Source organism: Citrus sinensis, chromosome 5 (assembly GCF_022201045.2).
Source record: "Citrus sinensis cultivar Valencia sweet orange chromosome 5, DVS_A1.0, whole genome shotgun sequence".
NCBI lineage: Eukaryota > Viridiplantae > Streptophyta > Magnoliopsida > Sapindales > Rutaceae > Citrus > Citrus sinensis.
The window spans coordinates 32,884,995-32,904,809 of NC_068560.1; the positions used below are offsets into that span (position 1 = coordinate 32,884,995).

General features: G+C 36.2%; 5 protein-coding genes across 9 annotated transcripts; 2 read left to right on the forward strand and 3 right to left on the reverse strand.

Moving 5' to 3' along the window:
• Positions 1-157: 157 nt before the first annotated feature.
• On the forward strand, positions 158-3,256 carry LOC102624007 (gamma-glutamylcyclotransferase 2-3). Of its 3 annotated transcripts, none has more exons than XM_006472694.4 (8): positions 165-404; positions 543-619; positions 1,202-1,255; positions 1,962-2,018; positions 2,109-2,149; positions 2,242-2,313; positions 2,736-2,815; positions 2,919-3,256. In XM_006472694.4, exons 1-8 carry the CDS (start codon positions 302-304, stop codon positions 3,005-3,007), a joined length of 573 nt encoding a protein of 190 aa, XP_006472757.2. In that variant the 5' UTR covers positions 165-301; the 3' UTR covers positions 3,008-3,256. The 3 variants fall into 3 exon arrangements, with proteins under 3 accessions (XP_024952296.2, XP_006472757.2, XP_006472758.2); XM_006472695.4 differs by having other exon boundaries at positions 169-404; positions 2,928-3,256; XM_025096528.2 differs by lacking the exon at positions 1,202-1,255 and having other exon boundaries at positions 158-404.
• Positions 3,257-3,434: 178 nt separating this feature from the next.
• On the reverse strand, positions 3,435-8,513 carry LOC102624672 (uncharacterized). Of its 2 annotated transcripts, none has more exons than XM_006472697.4 (9): positions 8,295-8,513; positions 7,825-7,930; positions 6,961-7,271; positions 6,672-6,777; positions 6,233-6,586; positions 6,074-6,150; positions 5,870-5,994; positions 4,760-5,029; positions 3,435-3,820 (listed from the first exon to the last, which is right to left on the reverse strand). In XM_006472697.4, the coding sequence occupies exons 1-9, from the start codon at positions 8,411-8,413 to the stop codon at positions 3,795-3,797; spliced, it is 1,494 nt and encodes a 497-aa protein (XP_006472760.2). In that variant the 5' UTR covers positions 8,414-8,513; the 3' UTR covers positions 3,435-3,794. The 2 variants fall into 2 exon arrangements, with proteins under 2 accessions (XP_006472760.2, XP_015384183.2); XM_015528697.3 differs by having other exon boundaries at positions 7,825-7,913; positions 8,295-8,449.
• Positions 8,514-8,836: 323 nt separating this feature from the next.
• Positions 8,837-11,497, forward strand: LOC102624967 (uncharacterized). Its single transcript, XM_006472698.4, has 6 exons — positions 8,837-9,295; positions 9,524-9,641; positions 9,727-9,938; positions 10,019-10,046; positions 10,620-10,728; positions 11,136-11,497. The coding sequence occupies exons 1-6, from the start codon at positions 9,005-9,007 to the stop codon at positions 11,215-11,217; spliced, it is 840 nt and encodes a 279-aa protein (XP_006472761.2). The 5' UTR covers positions 8,837-9,004; the 3' UTR covers positions 11,218-11,497.
• Positions 11,498-11,920: 423 nt separating this feature from the next.
• On the reverse strand, positions 11,921-16,245 carry LOC102625253 (general transcription and DNA repair factor IIH subunit TFB4). 2 transcript variants are annotated; one of them, XM_006472700.4, is made up of 11 exons: positions 15,957-16,245; positions 15,771-15,859; positions 15,384-15,654; positions 15,052-15,098; positions 14,604-14,626; positions 14,479-14,524; positions 13,506-13,559; positions 13,341-13,409; positions 12,819-12,895; positions 12,310-12,405; positions 11,921-12,199 (listed from the first exon to the last, which is right to left on the reverse strand). In XM_006472700.4, the coding sequence occupies exons 1-11, from the start codon at positions 15,985-15,987 to the stop codon at positions 12,121-12,123; spliced, it is 882 nt and encodes a 293-aa protein (XP_006472763.2). In that variant the 5' UTR covers positions 15,988-16,245; the 3' UTR covers positions 11,921-12,120. The 2 variants fall into 2 exon arrangements, with proteins under 2 accessions (XP_006472763.2, XP_006472762.2); XM_006472699.4 differs by having other exon boundaries at positions 14,604-14,641; positions 15,957-16,244.
• A 477-nt stretch (positions 16,246-16,722) lies between these two features.
• On the reverse strand, positions 16,723-19,463 carry LOC102625707 (lysM domain-containing GPI-anchored protein 1). The gene is made up of 5 exons (XM_006472701.4): positions 18,648-19,463; positions 18,169-18,286; positions 17,893-18,054; positions 17,731-17,762; positions 16,723-17,223 (listed from the first exon to the last, which is right to left on the reverse strand). The coding sequence occupies exons 1-5, from the start codon at positions 19,297-19,299 to the stop codon at positions 16,940-16,942; spliced, it is 1,248 nt and encodes a 415-aa protein (XP_006472764.2). The 5' UTR covers positions 19,300-19,463; the 3' UTR covers positions 16,723-16,939.
• Positions 19,464-19,815: the final 352 nt, after the last annotated feature.

Consider the following 19,815-nt stretch of genomic DNA (forward strand, 5'->3'; position numbering starts at 1 on the left):
CTTTAATTAAAGCCCAATTGAGCAGCTTAACAAGAAGAAGCCCAATTCAGAACAAGATTAACGGGTCCAAGATGGTATTCCGACCCGAATGCGACCTTCCAGGCCTCCAAAACCCAAAATACGTAACATTGTACGTGAGAAAAGTGCGACGCTCATTAGTTCTTTTATTTTTTATCCAATCAAATGAATTTCGTTTCCAAAAAATTAATAAAAACACATTACAGGTTTATTATTTGAGGCAATACATGAACTGAGCTGAAGAGGATCAGAATTTGAGTTAAAATAGAAAAAAAAAAAGGCCATGTGGGTATTTGGTTACGGGTCTCTAATATGGAAAGCTGGGTTTCATTTTGATGAACGTGTTGTTGGTTTCATCAAAGGATACCGCCGTGTATTCCACCAAGGTTTTTTTTTTTTAACCCTTTAATAAATTAACGAATTCTTTAATGAATGCATATGCAATTTGTTCTTTGAACTTTGATGTCTACGCAAATGAATTTTATATACATTTTTTGTCTTTTTTTTTGGGGGTCTGTGAACAGGAAGTACGGATCACAGAGGGACACCAAAGTTTCCTGGAAGAACAGTGACATTGGAGCCTGCTGAGGGCGAAGTTTGTGTATGTTTTCATCTGTTGCCCCCTTTTCTTTTCTATTCAGTTAATGATTTTAATGGTCAAAGTTTATTGGAGCAATGGAGCATCTTTAAATCCCCTTTAATGATGCTCCAACGACGTGGGAAGCGGGAACTTTGATTTATTGTCAGCGTCACTCTGTAATTTACTCTATATATGTTTCCACTAGTGGAGATTAAAAAAAGTATTGGTCATTCTCCAAATTTTTTTTTTAATGGTTAAATTGACTTACGGGTTTAAGGTGCATTACTGCAATGATTTTTGTGAGAACCGAGGTCTCTGAGGTTATTCTAGTTCACTTCTTTTAATTTATAGGTCAAAACTATGCTATTTATTGGTTCTCACACGTTGACAACGAAACAAACAATTGATTTTGATAGTTCAATGAATATGAACTTGGATCCATAGAGTGTATTAGGCAAGCTTATCATTTATATGTGAATGACAGGCTATATTGTGTCCTCTATTTGCTTTAGATTTTTAATGAGTCGTGTTCTTTGTTATAACCATAAGATTATCAAGTGAGATCATTTTGTAAAACAAATTCTTTGGTTTGCGAGTTCATAGTGGGGAGCTGCATACAAGATCACCAAAAAAGAAGATAAAGAAGTTGCGGTGACGGTATGTGCATTAAGTTAATTACTGGAATTGCTTTGTTGAATTAGTAAGATCCTTTTTGTCACAACCTTTTCCCATTGAATTACCAGCACTTTCCTCCATCATTTTAGTGCTCAATATTTGTAACTCATGATTCATTATTTAATCGTTCCTTGGTATTGAAATATTTATGGTCTTTGGTTAACTTAGCAGCAAAGAATAACCGTAATGACATATTGCCACCAAATCAACTAAGCCTAGGCCTTTTCAGCTATTTATCTGATAAACTTTAAATCATAAATCTTGCTTTTATTTGAAGTCCTAATTTGACTAAATATTCTTGCCTACTATTGTTCCAAGATGAAATATTCATTTTCTGGGTAAAACTGGACAACTAATGTCTTAGTAAACCTTTGTCTTACCATATATTTCACATTGGATCTGTTCTAGAAGTACCTTGTCGTGAGTATGATGGTGAAATCATCTTGTTAGAGGCACAAGAAATCAATTGTTAGTTATCAAATCCATAATTAATTAGAACTTATAAGCTTGCATAGTACCTGTCCTTCTCAAATTCTGAGGTCTACCTGATGTGTTGCAGCTATAATCTGATTGGTCCTTCTGAAATATCTTTTTTTTTTGGGGGTTTTGGTTTTTAACTCTGTGCTTGTATCTGCTTGTTTACACTGTTAATAAGTCTCTATCGTTTTTGTTTTTCTATGGCTTGCAGTATTTAGAAGTGAGGGAGAAACAATATGACAAGAAAGCTTATCTTGATTTGTTCACTGTGAGTTTTAAACGCCAATATCTCTGTAAGTTATAAATGCGAATATTTTAAGTTTACTGCTCATGTAACATCTGCTGAAATTTGTTTCAGGATCCCATGGCTACAACTCCAGCAGTTTCAGGAGTAATGGTGTAAGTTGAATAAACAAGTGTTGAACCATAAAATTTCTACGCATTACATTTACCAAAAGTAAACCAGATTAAATTGACACCATTATTCTTAGATACATTGCATCTGCAAACAAACAGCTCAACAGTAACTATTTGGGCCCTGCATCTCTTGAAGATATTGCCAAGTATGTGTCTTCTGCCTATTTACTTTAGTTTCCATTATGTGTGACATGCTTTTTATTCAATTCCTTGAGTTTTGAATCTCAACAAATGAACTTCTTTAGAAAATATTAGCACCTTTGATTTGTGTACATGTGACCAATTGGTGGGATTGAAAATTACATGATATGTGTGCATCTTGCTGCCTAGTAATAAAAAACGGCATGTGTTAGATGATCGGATAAACCTAGACTATCTAGTTTATTATCTTTCTTGTCATTGGTTAATCCTTGTGTGTAATGTAGATTCAAATATTAATGGCCATGAGATCATGTTTATTAATATTTTGGAGTAACAATCTCTTTATTATTTCCCATAACAATTTGATTTTGGGGCCAGCTTCTTTCTTTCATTCTCTCGTGCATTTTTCCTTTTTGGAATTTTGCAGACAAATTATTCAAGCTGAAGGCCCCTCAGGACCCAACAGAGATTACCTCTTCCAGCTTGAGAAGGCTCTTCTTGAACTCGGTACATTTCCTTGAGGATCCCTCGAAATTATCTACTATTACCTGAACTCCAATTATTCGTATTTCTTTTACTTTACAATAATGTTAATGTTGTTCATCATAAGAATGCTCAGGATGTGAAGACAAGCATGTCATTGATCTTGCGAATACAGTCAGGCGCATTCTTTCAGAGGAGGACTCGGCCTCAAAGTGATCTGAATATGAATCCATTAGAAGCAACTATTATTGGTAGATCCCATTCATCGTAGTTACAATTATTGGTTCATAATTTTATATTCCGTCGTATACAACTTTGGCTCCTGCATTTTTTAGTGTTTCTTTACTCAAGTGAGGAAGCATTCTAGGGTTATAGCTACTACAGAAGCGACAATTGCTGGCCACACTCTATTCATGAGATTTTATGAAATAATGGTCGCTCAGATGGCATTTTTGTGCTCTTATACTACGGTTTGTAGTGAACATTATTCATAAGTATCAAACACAGAAAGCAATCTTGACGAATCCAATTTTTTTTCCCAGAAAACAAAAAATTGTTTGCCCTTGTAAAATTAACGCTGCCACATTGAAGCAAATTATGAAATAGAGAAGAAAAAAAAAGTGACGTTATTTGAAGACGTTCCAAAAGTCAAAACCAAGATCAGCTATCTCAAATTATGGGGATACACCAAACAAGAAGGTCAACCAATTGTACACTTATAATCAAATATAACATACTTTGTCATCCAAACTATGGCTAAAAAAACCTACAAGAGAGACTTTCCAAGAAGTCGATAACTTTAATAATCATTAAATTGACTACAGTTTGAAAACTCTCAAGGCTAACCCGGAGAGCTGATTCTTGATCGAAGGTCACCTTTTCCCACGCCCAAATTAAACTACAATAATTTAAATTAAAAAAAGAACTGAACACATGATACAGTGTCATTTACTAAGATTGAAACTCTGTTAAATCAGTTATCTCCATGTCTGCTGATGCCGGATCAATCACTGTCTTCTGCCTCATCCTCTGCAAAATAAAGCGTAGAGGTCGTGTAAGCAAATATGCAAGTTGCTTTTAACATAGCCTACAGGAGAAAAACCACACTTCCACAAATGTCCTAGAAGACGTTCCACAAAACAGCTTTGGTTGTATGAAACGACTGCATAATAAAAAGATAATCTCATCGTTTTATTCCATATCTTATTCTATGTGAATCTAGCTTCTACATGGTAAAGATCTCAGTGCATATTAAATTACATGGTCATCATTCAGGTTTCAATGATTAACATTATCCTGCAAACTGTGCTTACCGATACAGAATTGCAGAGCAGATTGCACACTCTCATTTTTTAAAGTTGCAGGACTCTTTATAGGCCCAACATTGCAAGGGCAATTCATGATTTTCATTTTTCAGATCTATTCATACGTGTATCCTCATTATCTTCCAATTCCTCAAAAGTGTAAAAGTTATCCATATCGACTGAGAGCATCAAGATAATCGTGTAAGAATCAACGGACAAAAATGTCTGTCAGTAGTTTTTTTTAAAAAAATTATTATTACTCTTTTTTTTTTCTTTTTTTGCAGGGGATGGCGGGGTGGTATTGATCTTTTAAGAAACAAAGGAATTTCTGCTTATGGAGGCAAAGAAGAACATAATTATCTTATTTTATGGACCAAATAAAAATTCAGTCAGTCTCAGAATACGCCACACAATGAATATGACTTGATGAATTGTTAGGCATAGAACTTCCAGCAACATATGGATACTAAAATTCATTTATGATTGGTCCAAGACAGCATGGGCATAAGCAACAAACAAAACACAGTAAAGGACCAATAATCAGACGATGCAAGTCCTCTAGCAAGCAAGGGGCTTGACAATTGGTAATTCGCAATCCAATCAACACTTTAAATTACATAAACATTAAAAAAAAAAAAAACTTTAAATTACGTAGAAAGCTTACCTTCTTTTACCTCTTCACTCTTGCTTTCAGCATCACCATCATCGTTGCCATCATCCTCTTCGTTATCTTCGTCATCACTGTCGTCACTATCATTGTCCTCATCATCAGAATCTTCACTATCACCACTCTCACTTTCATCTGGTATTTTGGGCTTTGGAGGAGGTACAAAGCTCGTCGCAGACCTTCTACGTGAACTTGATACAATGTTACTCATGTCAATGCCCTCAAGTTCTCTTGCTCTTTCCTTCTTCTTTTTAACTTCCTTGATTTCTGAGGGCATATCATGAAATCAAAACCACAAATAGTCAACATTAGTGTGTGAACCTTGATGCACAAGTGTGAGGCTGTCCGTGCATACCCATGAGTAAACCAGGAAACCTACTTATGTAAACACCAAAACAAGACTCTAAAGGTGCATTGATAACCAACTTCCAGGAATAATGATATATTGATATGTAATAGTAATCAAAATCATACGTACGTAGGTAGTGGTATTTAAAGCATACATCACTATGAATTACGTACTGCAATTGTAGAATTCAGCTATCCCAGTAGAATGATTACCTGACTGCAAGCTCTCCCCAGGAATGAGAGGATAGTTTGATTATAAATCATCATATTTTCCATCACATCAAGACAATTTCCTTTTCAAGGTCATAGTCCCGCGGCCTCGACAACCGGGACAAGGTTATAGACCCTTTCAACTGGGGAAATTATAAAATGAAACTCTTGAGGAACATCACAGCCTCAGAAATCTATCATCCAGTCATTTGACCATCTGATATCTAAGTTACTATTTTAATAGAGTCAATCCTCTTATTCTTTTCAAGCTTGGAGTTTCAGACATCCAAGCACTAAGGGTTGCTAAATACAATAAACAAATGATCATCATCTCCCATACTAGAGTCAGTGGAGAAAGGGAAAATTTACAGGCCATACATCAAACAAGATTTCATCTTACAATTATTTTCCCCCTTTTACTGCTTGAAACAAGTGACTTGATGATAAAAAATATATATATACCTTTCCGAACTTCTTTTGTCAGCAAGCAAAATATGCTACTTATTGATAGGTTGTGCACTAAAGCTAGAAATATCATATCAAACCTACCTTTTTCTGAAGGGTTTGAAGACAATCCTTCCCTAGAAAGTATACCCTCCAATTCCTTTATTAGTTGAGCTTCACGTTTGTTCTCAGGTGCCTGCTTGACTTTCTTGTAAACTGAGGGAGGAATACTGTAAATGAAAAAAAAAAAGGTGAAGGCAACAATCGAGACAAAATTCAAAGCTCTAATATGGTTAGTTGAAATAGAACCTCATCGCGCATGATTTTATAACTGTTTTCAGATGTTCTACGCGTTTGCCATAAGCTGGAGTTGAAACTACCTTTTTCTGCATCCAATAACAAAATATAAGATTGAATCTGATCAGGTTTTAGATTTTGGTGAAATCTTGGACAAATAAAAAGGAAGACCTTTATAGGTTTTTCAGAAGATGACTGCGAGCGACCATCGTCAGAGACACTTCCACTTTCTGCATCATTATTGTCCTCTGACGCTATTTTCACAGCCTTGGTCTTCTTCTTGATAGATGCCTTGGTCTCCTTCTCTGGTCTTTTTCTTTTTTTAAGTCCTTCATTGTTCTGCACCTTTCCTTTCGAAACAATTTTCTTTCTGGGCTTCATTTCATCTTCCTCATCTACTTCGCCATCTGATGAATCAGAACTTCCTTCACTACTGACCTCTTTTGCTTTACTCTGATAATTTTTCTTAAGGCTTTTCTTCTTCTCCACAGTTGAAGGTTCCAAAACTTCAGAAGATTTCAATACCTATCAGAAAACAGAGATAATTACAGGAAAAGTAGATTGTCTGAGGTACATCTATAAGATAAATAATGCCTCCTAAACAACTCACCTCATCTAGTTCTTGACTAATCATTTTCTTAAATGAATCAAGAGTAAACTTATCAAGTTTAAGATCCTCTTCCAAAATTCGACGAAGCCCAGCCATTGTAACTTTCCTAAAATAAAGTGACAGCTATTTGTTTAATTGCCTGGACCCCATAAAAATGAATAGAAAAGAAATGAATCAACTAAAGACTCAAATTGACATGGAAACCATGTTCACACTAATAAGAGCAACTGTGCACAAAGGATGTAACAGTAATACAATTAATGACAATTGAACTGATGAAGTAGCATACTCGATATTAGTTTTGATATAAGCAGCTCTTTTTCTAATAGCTTTTTTTATAGCGCTCTCACTTGGATCTTCTTTATTTCCATCACCTTGTGCTTCCTCAGTTTCAAATTTAGTTTTTTTATTTCCTGTCATAAGGCCCAAAACAGGAGAGTCTTCCATTTTTTCATAATTTTCAGGGCAAGGTTCCTTTACATCTTTTGCAGACTGATATCCTTCGGGTGATTTTTCTTCTTCTTTTGTAGAAGAAACATTTTCTTTAGCACTTTCTGCAGAATCCTTTGAGGCACTGACACCACCAGCACCATCCATGCACTGCCATTAAATATTTATCAAAGCACAATGAAATACCAAACTTAAGAACAATTTGAACAGCTTTTATCAGCAATGAAATCTCGTGAAAGAGAAGCTAGCCATGCAAAGTCTAACTTAATGATGACGAAGACGAAGATACTAGTGGCAATAAAACTAAGGGGATTATCATAATACTGAAGGAATACCCCAAATGGAACAAATGGCATGCAATACCAACTCGCACTAAATTCCCAAATAACTGACAAGATTCTGCACAGCATTAATTTAGAAATATAATACCTTTAGAGCATTGATACAATAAATGAAAGACTAATAAATGGTGCGGTGAATTCTTACATGCCTAAATCCCATATTGACTACAAAAGATAAATATTAAGGTGCATAAGAAACATTGGCCTCCTTTTCCTGAACCCAATCCCGCCTTTTTCAGAGGCCATATTTTAAACATTACTAAAAAAAAAAAAATTCAGTGTGTACAAGATAAGCTACTGAACCCTGTCATTATTAGCTTAATTGACAACCAGTGTTCAAAAAATTTCTAGCACTAAGGTACCTCTAGCAAACACTGCTTTATAAATTTCTTATGAACATCCAAAGCATGTGTTTCCAACCCCAGGTCCTTCTCTATCAATCGCCGGACCCCTTCAAAAGTCAAAGAACTGCAATTATAAACGAACTGTTATAAATCATTTCAAATCAGTAAAATAATAATAATTCAAGCCAAGGCATGGATTCATTCCAGTATCAAGCAACAAACCAAGAAAGAAACCTAATTTGAAAGGTAGATTACTGTAGATACAAATAAACCCTAGACAGAAAACGCACTTCACTTCATAAAGCACAGAAATAATACGTTCAAGAGCAATTTTAAAATGGGAAGTAAAAGCTACAGCACAGGATAAATTAATCAAAGAAACAAAAAGGAGTAATTGAATTTGTAATGACTTGTAGAACAAAGGCAAAATATTATAGAGAGGGATGGAGAAAGAGAGACAGAGAGGAGAGAAATTGCGCGGGCGTTACTCGGCTTGTTCTTTGAAGTGAGAAACGCGAGAGATCATGGCCGCCTTAATCTGTGGCTCGATGCTATCGTGCGGATCGTTCTTCTTCACGGCCTCGCTATCTTGCGCTTCTTCTGTCATTGTTTTCAGTCGGTCGGCTCCGTCAGTGAGCTCAGTTTTAGTTCCTGTGCGAATGAGCTTAGAAATTAGAATGAAGAAGGTCTTCGTAGTGGGAAAGCCGAAATAAGGCGAAGGAAATGTTAAGGTGCATCCATACCCTGGCTTGGTATTGTCTATGCAATCACGACCGTCGGTTTGCTAGTTTTCCATTTTTTTCCCATTGATCGATTTAAATGCGCATGTCACATTCACCTCGCCTGACGTTACTGAATAGAAATCTAAGCTTAAACTATTGAATTACAGTTTGACCCCGTATATTGGAATTAATTTTCATTTCAGCCCCCAGGCGCTTTTTACAAATACGAACTTTCAGTTACTAAAAAATTTAAAAAAAAAAAACAAAAAAAAAAATACAACTTAAGTTTTTATCATTAATTCATTATCCTGCATCTGCGTGCGCTCTTTACAACACAACCTTCGCACACGCAACGACAACCATCACAAACGCGAAACGACATTTAAAAAAGGGAGGAAAAAAAAAAAAAAAAAAGAAGCCACCGGGCAACCTAGGGTTCCCTCCTGTGAAACTTTTTTTCTTTAGATCAAAACATCATGGGGGGCCACGAGGCGATGGAGGTAGCGAAGACCGTTCTGGAGGTGGCTGACGTGGCGTGGACAGCCGTCGAATGCTGCCACCACCTCCACGGTCACCAACACCACAACCACCACCACGATGACAAGTCGGTTGACGCTGATCAGATCGAAACAAAGCCTATATCTGGGGAAGAGCTGGAGTCTCTGAAATCGGAGAATCATCGTTTAAGGAAGTTGCTCGAGCAGAACCTCAAGTTGCTTCAGAATTTGTCTGAATCGCCTTGTTTGATAAACGACTGCCCTCCCGATGTGTGTATTTGTGGTTTCGTAATGCACTTTATTTTTGTGCTAATTTTCAAACATTAAAAAAAGAAAGGAACGATTTTTTCTTCATTTTTAATTATAATTATTCTATGTTATATTGGTACAATTAGATCAAAATTTGATTTTTACTTTTTGGTTTCTCTTAATTCTGTAATCATTTTGTTTCAATATAAAACGCGGTTAAATAAGCTTGAATCTATTTTGTAATTGTAGCTGCATGCTCGCCTAGTGGCAACGGTGGATTCTGAGGAATTCTTGACTCAATTAAAATCTCTACATGATAAATCGGTTGATGGGACTGGGATTATGTTTCCTTTCAAGGAAGCTACAGGTGTCTGCATCTGCTACTTTCTATTGAGTATGTAGTGTTATTTGCTTGTTACTTGATAATGACTTGGTCTTGGTATCGTGTTAAGGAGATGATGTGCGTGCGGCTGGAATTTTAGTTAACATTGACCAAGAAGAGCCAAGCTGGTGGGTATGGGTGACGGATGAAATGGTCCCGAGCAATGTTGAGGAATGGAGCGGAATTGATGATGAGAACTATGTTGTTGTTAGCGAGGAACATGTCATTGATGGGGTTGCCAACTTCATGGCTAAATGTGTTCTGTCAAACCCAAAAGCTCAGGTAAGGCGCTAGGAGATGTAAATTGTTTTGATTTGCTTTCTATGATGTATCTCAAGCCATCTGCTTTCTTGGAATTGCAGAATATGACGCCGGAGGAATTGCAGAAAAGTAAGTTTGTAGTTTTAATGTTTTATCTTAAAGCTTTACTCGCCTTGATTTTTATGCAAAACTACTGAAGGTCATATGGCTCCTTTTTTTTTTTCCTGGTGTCCATAATTGCTCCTTGGGGTTGGCAAAGACTTAAATAGTGATACTTATGTCTTAATTTTTTAAAAGAAGGAATTCAACCTACCCTGAAGTTAATCACAAATCTTCTTTTGTTTCTGAAAGTGATTACAGAGCTTTGATAAAATGTGACTCGGTTAGGCAGAAGAATGGTCGGTTCATATAGCATAACTTTGCTTTTGGATGGAAAATATATCTTATGGTGTTTAATCTGGATGTTTGTTTCGGTCTGCTGTTCACTCTGTGATGTTTCTTTCTTCCTTTCTTGAAATGGTGCCTCTATTTTTTGGGTACCATGGGAACTATTCATCTATTTTCTGAGTCTGATGACCTGAAATTTTTTTTTATTTTTTATTTTTTAAAGTTTCCTGGCTTTAACTTCAAACAACTAACACCTCAGTGTGATGGTATTGAAGGATATCATCACTCATCTTAGTAAATATTATTTATTTGCAGCTCTGGCAAAAGCATTGGGCAGCATGAGCAAAGTGGAGAAGATATTAAATATCTGGCATGGTGGGAAAATGTTTTATTGCCTCTCAACCTGGGGACTTGCTCTTGCAGGGTGAGTTTGTCTGGGTTTTCTTTATGAATGTACAGATGCGCTCTAAATTTGGTCATTTTACTTATTTCAATTGTTGATTAATTTATGAAAATGGATTTTAAAATAGATAAATTAATATGCCATTATATAAATTATGATTATGCCTCCTTAATATTTGATATGTAATCTTTATGAGGCAACACACAGGATATGTTATTTAGGTAGTTTCTATAAGCTGAAGTTAGTTTTATGAGTTATGAGGAATGATTCCCCTTTTTAGTTGTAGGAAGCTGAATGAATAATATGTAGGATCCAAACCAACGTTACACAAGTTTATTGTGTTGTTCTGGAAACAGAAAGGAAAAGATTCAAATATGTTCTATCCGTCTTTCTGTTACTTTTCCTTGATATGACTTTCTTGGGTGCAGATTGTACAGAAGTCGTACCGTGCTGAGACTTGCTGCAATGGGTGTTCAAACAACCAGCAAAGTTGTTCTTAGGACCCTCTGAAGATGACAGCCCCATTGAAATGGCAATACTAATTGTAAGAAATGCTGGGACTGAATTCTCAATTAGTATGTGGGCTAACTTAGTGGTTCTTCATATAGTGTTGAGTGTGGATTATTGTAAATATTGTAAATCATTTGGCTTCTGTATCATGCTGTTTTATTGAACAATATATTAATTGTTTTCGATCCATTCATGATCTTCACAAGAAAAACTCTATGAATCATTTGTCAAATGTACAAGTTGTTTCGAGTGAAAATAAATCTTTTATGCTTTTATGTGAGTTGATTTGTCAAACTTGAGTGTGAACGAAGCCTATAATTCATAACGCAATTTGATGTGCTTTATAAAATAGTTCATAAGGCCATAATTATCACCGGCACTGATTCACGATGATACTGTTTATTGGAAACAATTGATCAAGTTGATTGACAATTGAAATGTGAAAATGACAAGCGATTCAAAGATCAACAAATGTTTGTCTCAAGATTGAAGATCCCTCAATCATTACTTCATTGGTTTTAACCGTACAGAAAAACAGAACCACTTACTCATTTTTAACCTTAGTGAAGAAAAATGATTTTTCAATAAATTTTTTTTAATCATATTAAAGTCAACAACAAACAGAAAAATTATACACACACACACACATATATATATAGTTTATCTTACAACTAACTTAATTAGAAGATCACTTTGATGCAGATTTATCATATAGGTACTTTGCGAATCATTTATTGAGGATTTATCTTTTTTGAATAAAAAAATTTCAACATATAAAGTACGCTTCGTTGGAAAACATAAATCCTAAAAAAGAAACTGCTTAATTAGTTCTATAACACAATTTTTTTTTTTTAAATTTCAAAGCTCATTGTACCAATGCTAAATCTCAAAGCAGAATATGACTTATGCATCCGTTGTCTTTCTCTTTCGATTAGTTGCAGAAGGCTCGTCTGATTGGGTTTGTGCCTGACCAAATACTGACCTGCAGCACCCCACAGGCATAAACCCACAATCAATAACTTAAGCAAGCATAATGATGATGAAACACGTATCAGAAAAAACTGAAGAGCTGTGCATGTAATTCCAGCTTACCCGCACGTTGAGCATTTCTTGAGATGCTTACAATATATGGACAAACACACAGAGCAAATGTAGCCCATGTCAATTGTATTTTTATGGCAGAAACAGCTGCAAAATGAACAATTGTGACTACATTAATTACAAATTGAATTCAGAAGCAAGGAAGAAGAGAATGTTATCAGATAAAAAGTGTGGATAAGCATTTGAGGCATGTCACTTAAGGTTAATTAAAGATTTCTAGAAGCATACCAAAAATCGAACACTGAATAAAACGCATGATGTTATTCACCTAAACTTAACAGCAGCACTTAAACAATTTTTTGAGCAGGTAATAAATTCAAAGGTAAACTACATTGGCCATCGACATTATTTGGCGTAGCTCACTTGAAAAGAATTTTAGAGTTTGAGCTTTTGGTTAGATGTAAATATAAATTTCAAATAAGATGCTTGGAAGTTGCAAATAAATAATATTAATAAGGCAACAGACAAGAAAATAAATTACTGTAAATGGTTTAACTTACGATGCACGGAAATCAACACCAACAGGCTTAGGAAGTTGTAGAAAGTTGCGGGAATGCAAATCAGTTCCAAAAATTGTCTGCGTGTGTCAACCACATCAAATTATATTCATGAACCCAAAACTGAAAGCAGAACAAAGACCCTCTGACTTAAGACAAATGAGTTTCCATTCAGTCAATTGAAAATTGCCATACACAATAGAAACAAAGAACGTTTAAACGCGTGCCATTAACAGAGTTTGGATTTTTCATTAGACAACCCAGCTCATTTCCAACAATTCAAAGAAAGTCAATAGCAAAAATAAAAGTGCTTCAAGCTTGAAAATCCTCTTGTCTAGATTTCAAATCATCAAACTACATATCTTTATTTTGAATGAAAGATCCAGTTTTCAGATCAAATCCAAACATTGATGTTAAAGACTAGAAATTAATTTAAATCTTAGCGGACCACTGATTGATATGTTCCATCAGCAACTATAAGGAATATTAACAGTTACTACGTCCAAGATAAGGTAAATGACTTACCAAGAGATATTGAAAGAGCCCATCCAATTGTTGAGGCTTATGATGTACTCCACCAGTAATGTAAGAAGCCTGTCACTCATGCACTAGAAGCAATCAGGACAGATGGAGGGCAGACACTTATGTCCACTACAACAAAAACTAAAAATATGCACGAAAGACAGTTACCTGCTGCAGGAAAGCAGAATTTTGAGCCCCTAAATAGCAAGAGTCAATAGGAACCTACAAGAGGAAAAAAAAAACTAATAAATCATAAACAGTTTCAAAACTGAAAATATTATGAATCCAAGCACTAATAGTAGTACCTAAAACAAAAAATCCAAATCACAAACTTAACATTCCACAGTTATAAAGGTTTAGTTCCAAACTAGCCTCACATGACATGTTTGTTCACCGTGACCATATTCAACAACATTTTCCCTATTTGGTTTGAGTGACCATTTACTGAGCGTATGGCTTATATACTCAAATCAGCTCAACAGGCCTTAAACCTCTACTAGATGGGTTAGCTACATAAATTATTTTCCATCATCATATGCGATTACAGCAGTTTCCTCTGTTTAAGTCCCAAAAGGTAATGTCCTTTATAAGTTTTGATCAATGTTCCTTTAAGCCTTCCCCTTATCCATTTTGTGCTTTCTAATTGACTAAAGTCACTGCTTGAATGAGTATTTTAGGTTTTCACAACACATCACCTAACCATATTTCTTATTTTGCTACTCCGGGATCATAGCTTCCTCCTTGAAAATTTACAAATGTATATGTCTAAAACTACTTCTGTTGGTGCATCTAAAGCAACAAATTTTTCAAAGGATAATTAAGATCCCTTAAAGAGAATCCCTGTTCCTACTGAGGGGGATACACAAAATTACACAGAAACATTTTAAGAAGTTAATTTCTAAAAGGATCTGGTAATTTGCTATCCATTAACATGTAACAATCTCAGAAAGGATCTGGCAATTTCTTATCCACTAACAAAGAATTTAACATGTAGTTGCTCCCCCCCCCCCCCCCCCCCCCCCCCCCCAAAAGGGCGAACTTAATCAGGCAACAGTAGCAAACAGAATAGAAATTAAGAAGATAAACGTAAAGATAACTATAGCATAAATAACTGAAAAATGCAAAATGCAACATTAAGTACCATAGAGCGTTGGGCAGAGAATATTGCATTCATGATTGCAACATATCTGAAAAGAAGAAAATCTTTCAGTGTGGAAGTCAATGCAAAACCAAAGGAAACTGTTCAAACTATCATAAAGAACGTACTGTTCAGGTCCATCTGGGGATCCCTGCAAGCATAAAATCTGCTCTCATATATTAGAACCGTTATTACAAACATATTTTGTGTAAAGTAGAAGTCACAAGAATAAAGTTGTGCAGGTTTCAAAGAAGTAAACAAAATGAGGCAAGAAAAATAAATGAAAAGAAAGACTGCAACACAGCCAAAGGTTAACAGCCACAGCCATTGCATAGAGAAAAAGGGAGCTGTGATCAGGTCCAGCCAATGAAATCGTGACGTGTGGCCCGTCGAGCACATAATTGTGTGCAACGGCACGCACCAGATCATATTTCCAAAACAAGGATAATACCTCAGATATTCATACTATATCAGAGAACTAACTAAATATGGCAACTTATGATAGATTTCTCAATAGATGTAAAACAAATTAAACTTATCAAAGCCAGAAGATCGGTAATTTCAATAGATACTCACTCGAGGTTGCGGATGGAGCAATCCCGAACGGAAAACTCTCTGTATGTCTATTTGTAGAATTAAATCAAACAATCTGGAAAGTTAATTTCAACAAAGTCATGTTGTATCCTTCTCTTCACTAATTTCATATGCAAACCCATGTCAATATCTCACAGCAAGAACATCTATCATCAACACCAAAGACACATGCAGAATCATTTGTGTTAATGAGTTCAATTTATCTATTAAGATGACCCATTTTAAAAACTATGGCAAAAACAAGTGGTACATAACATACAATAAAGCCATTCAGCTCCCACAACTGAACACACGAACAAATCAACAAAGGATACAACAAAGAGCCATGGATAAGGAGCCCGACAACAAGGAACAAGCAATCCTCCCCTCTGGCTCTTGTTTACCAAGTTGCTCATCTTTATTCATAAACTCCTCCAAATTTTGCAACAAAGTCGCACATAAAGAGGGCATTCTACCATTTCCAACGCTCTGATTGCCCGTTGAGGACGAATCATAGACATAGTCACACGAATTATACCCAGTGGCAATAACCACAACTTGGTTAAGCTGATTTAGAGTCAATATTGCATTCAAAAACGCAAGAACCTGTTAAAATTAAATAATTACAATGAACTTACAATGAAATAAATAATTAAATAGTAACTAAAAATAGTTGAATTAGTTTAAGAAAATAAAAAAAAATAGAGAAAATTAGGGCTTACATGAGTGAGAAATTGAGAGAAGGATAAAGAAGAAGAGCTCCAGAAGAAGGGGTTTGTGTCTAGTAACACGACCACAAGGCTAACATCATCTGCGAACTCACAACACAATCAAATATTAATAGCATTGTATAATTATAAATAAACGAACAAGTGACTTTATATACTAAGAGAAAGTGAGAGAGAGACCTGAGTAGAGCTTTGAGGGAGCTGAAGCCATGAATCTTTTACATACAGTGTACTTAGACTTAATTAAGAGAGCCTAACAAAAAAGGGTAAGATTGTAACTTCTAAACTAAAATTGAAAGAAAATTACAACTCTTCTGCCTTCCAATTTCACCGATCACCACCGCCGAAACCAGAAGTTACCGCCGGCGCCACTTTACCCACTGATCACTACTCAATTCTCCACAAGACCATAACGTCTTTGCTTTTGTTTGGAATTAATTTAATTAAAGATTCTGGATGTGCGCGCACACACATACACATAAATGTTTTAAATATTTTAACATGTTAAGGGCATTTTTGTCATTTTATTGCTTTTATTTCTCCTTTTCGCGTTTCCAGCCGTTCATGATGGGTGTGTTCTCTTCTATCAATGTATGCAAAGGAAAATGAACATGAAACTTGACCATTTGGGTGAATTTATCTTCTACGGTTGTATATTTCACTAATTGATTTGGGTGAATTTATCTTCTATGGTTGTATATTTCACTAATTGAAGTTGATCAATATATTTAAATAAGTTGTGCTATAAAGCCTTTGCTTAAAAGTTTAAATTATGGAAATATTGCAGCAAACCCAGAGAAATGTCTGAATATACCGTAATTACAGAGAGTACATGAAGTGATTAAAGAATTGTGCAATTGCTGTAACCACAATCATAAGCATCCCCGAAGGCAACGAGCCCCGGGCAACCACTCAAAAATCAAAATCCATATAGTGATAACAAGGGAAACTGACAATATGCCCTCTCATTTCATAATTAAGCAAATGATTAGAAGAAAAATACAAGATGCAAGTGGAAAAGAATCCTCTGGTTCGCGGACTGTTTTAACATAGCCATAAATAGACAGGTTACATACAACAGATATGTGGAACTGGTCAAAAAACCAAGCAACCACACTGGCAAAAAACACACCATCCAGGCACACAGGTGAGAATCAAAATTACTATGAAATAGAGACGATGAACTTGACAAACAAATACAACATGAATGCAGGGGGAAAAGTGGATAATGAATTTGTTAAGGAGCAAGCAGAAGAAACACTCCCGCTAGGACCGCTTGCAGGGGGCAAACCAGGGATTGACCCAGATGATGGCACCACAGAAGACTTGGGGGTTGTTGCTCCAGCTGGACCAGCTCCATCTGACTGCGGGGCAGGTGATGGAGCATATGTGGAATCTCTGGTTACTGATGATGGTGGAGCTATAAGAGGAGGAAATTGCTGGGGTCCTGCATCATTTCCAAATGTCACCAACAAAAGTGAGAAGAAAATTATGAGACATTACAGGATTGTGCAAGGAAATGAAATTGTAACCACAGATGTCATCATTTAAACTTATTGGCCCATCATGCAATTGTCGGGAATATCAGCTGAACAGTGGAGATAATGCATAAACGTAGACAATCTATTGCGTTCCTAACGCATTCGTGTTTATATATTTACTTTTTGGAAACTGTTCAGTCTACATCCTACCAAAAGCAGAGCAGGTGTTTAGCGAGCCAGGAGAACACAGGCATGCCATAACAACTATTACATGCAAAAACAATACCATCATTACTCAAGAAAATTGAGAAAGCATCTACCGCAGTCTTTGATTTTTTTTAAATTTATTTATTTATTTTTTTTGGTATCATTGACTATGCAAAAGAAGTGAAAGAAAGAACCCCAAAGAGTGAATCTTAGATTTTCACGAACCTTCTAAAAGCTAGATAAACAAAATATTTGACAAAATTTACCTGGACATCGAGGTTGAAGAGATGTAGACAACCTGTAGGTTAAATACAAAAAAAAAAACCCCACAAAGATTAAAGAGTTCAACCATCAGCCAGAACTAACTAACCAGAATCATAATTCAGAATAAAATCAACAAAGCAAGAAGTTGGGAAGAAATAACTTACATAGTGACAATGGTGCCATTGACAAAACCACCATAACTACACGAAGTGACATTACACCCAGCACTACTCCGTTGAGTGGTAACATTCCCAAGCATGAGGTTACTATTTTTACATTGCATGCTTGAGCAAGAAACTGCCAATGAAGCAGGCATGCAGTACAAACTGTACAAGACAGATACCGCAACTGATTAGCACCAGACTATTACAAGCAAGAGAGGGCAAAAAGAAGAAAGCAATTATGCTTAAACTAAAATGGAAGCAAGACTACTTATTTACTTGAGATTCCCTGGCCCACAACTGCATTGCACACAGTGGCTTGCTGTGATTGCGTAGCTCCCATTTGGTACAATCAATCCATGATCCAAAGCATATCTAGGAAAATTAGTTGCACAGGCTGCAATACAAGAAAAATGTAAACTAAAACAACTCATATCAAGCAAAACCATCATAAATAAATTATTTTAAGCTAATACAAATAGTCATCATATATGCTTTAGCTAGGATGATCTCAAATCATCATATAAAAAAACTGACAATATTTTGTAACTAGAGCTGAAAAAATTGTATAACTTATATGGACATTTTAACACAAAATAATAAGAGGGCACTAGCTTTGAGTCTTGAAACATCGCAAATGAAAATAATTATCAATTCACAGATAATCGCTCGCATATTTTACAATAAAGTTCAAATTCAGTATCAGCAACACAAATTGCCATGACACCAAAAAAAGAAAAAAAAAATAAAGTATGTACCTGGCAATGGAACAGCAAGAATATCACCAGCCTTGACAGCAGTACTTCCCATAGCATTAACATTCATCAAATCAGTAAGCGTAGTCCTATACCTAGCCGCAATTCCCGCAAGCGTGTCCACATCTTTCACAACATAACTCAAGTAAACAGCCGGCAACGAATTATCCGTGCCATTAAAACAGGTACAAGGCAACGGCACAAGCAAATTATCCCCAACGTCCAAAACATCCGGGTCCTGTATATCATTAGCCTCCCTCAACTGATCAGCAGAGACCAAACCCGCGTAGACCTGGTTCGAAATCGAGGTAAGCGTGTCCGAAGGGCGAGTCTTGTAGTGGGTGGAAACGGACTTGCGAATCCCGTCGACGCAGGCGCAGGTGACGGGGATCCTGAGAAAGAGCTGAGAAGGGAGGATGTGGTTCTCCACGTCCGGGTAGGAAATGTCGATGGCGTTGGCGGTGAGGATGGAGACGGGGTCGACGTTGAAGAGGGAGCCCACTTCGGAGACTTTGAGGTCGGTGTAAAGAGTGTAGCCGAGCAATGCGCTGCAGGAGTCGGAATTGGAGCAGGGCTCGATTGTTGACTTGGGCGTCACCAGTACCATTGCTGCATTGCTGAAGAGGAGCAGGAGATAGAGTAGGGTTTTGGGCATTGTTGGTGAGTTGTTGTTAACTTCAGGTTAGGGTTTTGGAGTGTGTAAGGAGGGAAGGGGAAAGTTTTGAGAGTGAGCCGAGTTTGAGGGAGGAGACAACTGTGTTGCAGACATTAGTCAGATTCTCGATCTTCGAGACTGTAGACTGTAACATTGCTTTTTAATTGGACTAATTTGTCCTTTTCGTTTTTTCTTTTATCATTTGCTTTTGCAAATTGATGTTGGCTGGTCCGAGGTCTGAACGGTGTCGTTGTGAATGCGATGAGATGAGAATATTTTATGCATCATCCATTTTGTTATATATGAGCGAAATAATGTTTATTTGTCACAAATAACGTAAATATTCGGTTAATATAATTTATTTTTGTCGTTTTCTGCTACTTAAGTTGAGACAGGGGTATTTTGGTGATTGGTTGTTTGCTTTTTCATATTTGGGAGCATCTAATTGTACCCCACTTGCTTCTATTTCGGTTTCTTTTCAGGCGAGGAGGCAAAGAATTTCGGGTTTTTCTTGTT

What these genes read in the sequence shown, in the direction of transcription:
- LOC102624007 (XM_006472694.4), top strand. Translation starts at nt 302, where the DNA reads ATGTGGGTATTTGGTTACGGGTCTCTAATATGGAAAGCTGGGTTTCAT. An exon ending in TCTCTTGAAGATATTGCCAA is followed by an intron (nt 2,314 to 2,735) that starts GTATGTGTCTTC and finishes GGAATTTTGCAG; the next exon opens with ACAAATTATTCAAGCTGAAG. An exon ending in GAAGGCTCTTCTTGAACTCG is followed by an intron (nt 2,816 to 2,918) that starts GTACATTTCCTT and finishes GTTCATCATAAG; the next exon opens with AATGCTCAGGATGTGAAGAC.
- LOC102625253 (XM_006472699.4), bottom strand. Translation starts at nt 15,987, where the DNA reads ATGGCTTCAGCTCCCTCAAAGCTCTACTCAG. An exon ending in CTTATCCATGGCTCTTTGTT is followed by an intron (nt 15,099 to 15,383) that starts GTATCCTTTGTT and finishes TTCTACAAATAG; the next exon opens with ACATACAGAGAGTTTTCCGT. An exon ending in AAGAAATGCTCAACGTGCGG is followed by an intron (nt 12,200 to 12,309) that starts GTAAGCTGGAAT and finishes GGGGTGCTGCAG; the next exon opens with GTCAGTATTTGGTCAGGCAC.
- LOC102625707 (XM_006472701.4), bottom strand. Translation starts at nt 19,299, where the DNA reads ATGCCCAAAACCCTACTCTATCTCCTGCTCCTCTTCAGCAATGCAGCA. An exon ending in AATGGCACCATTGTCACTAT is followed by an intron (nt 17,763 to 17,892) that starts GTAAGTTATTTC and finishes TTTAACCTACAG; the next exon opens with GTTGTCTACATCTCTTCAAC. An exon ending in TCTTCAACCTCGATGTCCAG is followed by an intron (nt 17,224 to 17,730) that starts GTAAATTTTGTC and finishes GAAATGATGCAG; the next exon opens with GACCCCAGCAATTTCCTCCT.
- LOC102624672 (XM_006472697.4), bottom strand. Translation starts at nt 8,413, where the DNA reads ATGACAGAAGAAGCGCAAGATAGCGAGGCCGTGAAGAAGAACGATCCG. An exon ending in TAAAGCAGTGTTTGCTAGAG is followed by an intron (nt 7,272 to 7,824) that starts GTACCTTAGTGC and finishes ATTTAATGGCAG; the next exon opens with TGCATGGATGGTGCTGGTGG. An exon ending in ATAAAATCATGCGCGATGAG is followed by an intron (nt 5,995 to 6,073) that starts GTTCTATTTCAA and finishes TTTCATTTACAG; the next exon opens with TATTCCTCCCTCAGTTTACA.
- LOC102624967 (XM_006472698.4), top strand. Translation starts at nt 9,005, where the DNA reads ATGGGGGGCCACGAGGCGATGGAGGTAGCGAAGACCGTTCTGGAGGTG. An exon ending in TCCTTTCAAGGAAGCTACAG is followed by an intron (nt 9,642 to 9,726) that starts GTGTCTGCATCT and finishes TATCGTGTTAAG; the next exon opens with GAGATGATGTGCGTGCGGCT. An exon ending in TGGGGACTTGCTCTTGCAGG is followed by an intron (nt 10,729 to 11,135) that starts GTGAGTTTGTCT and finishes TCTTGGGTGCAG; the next exon opens with ATTGTACAGAAGTCGTACCG.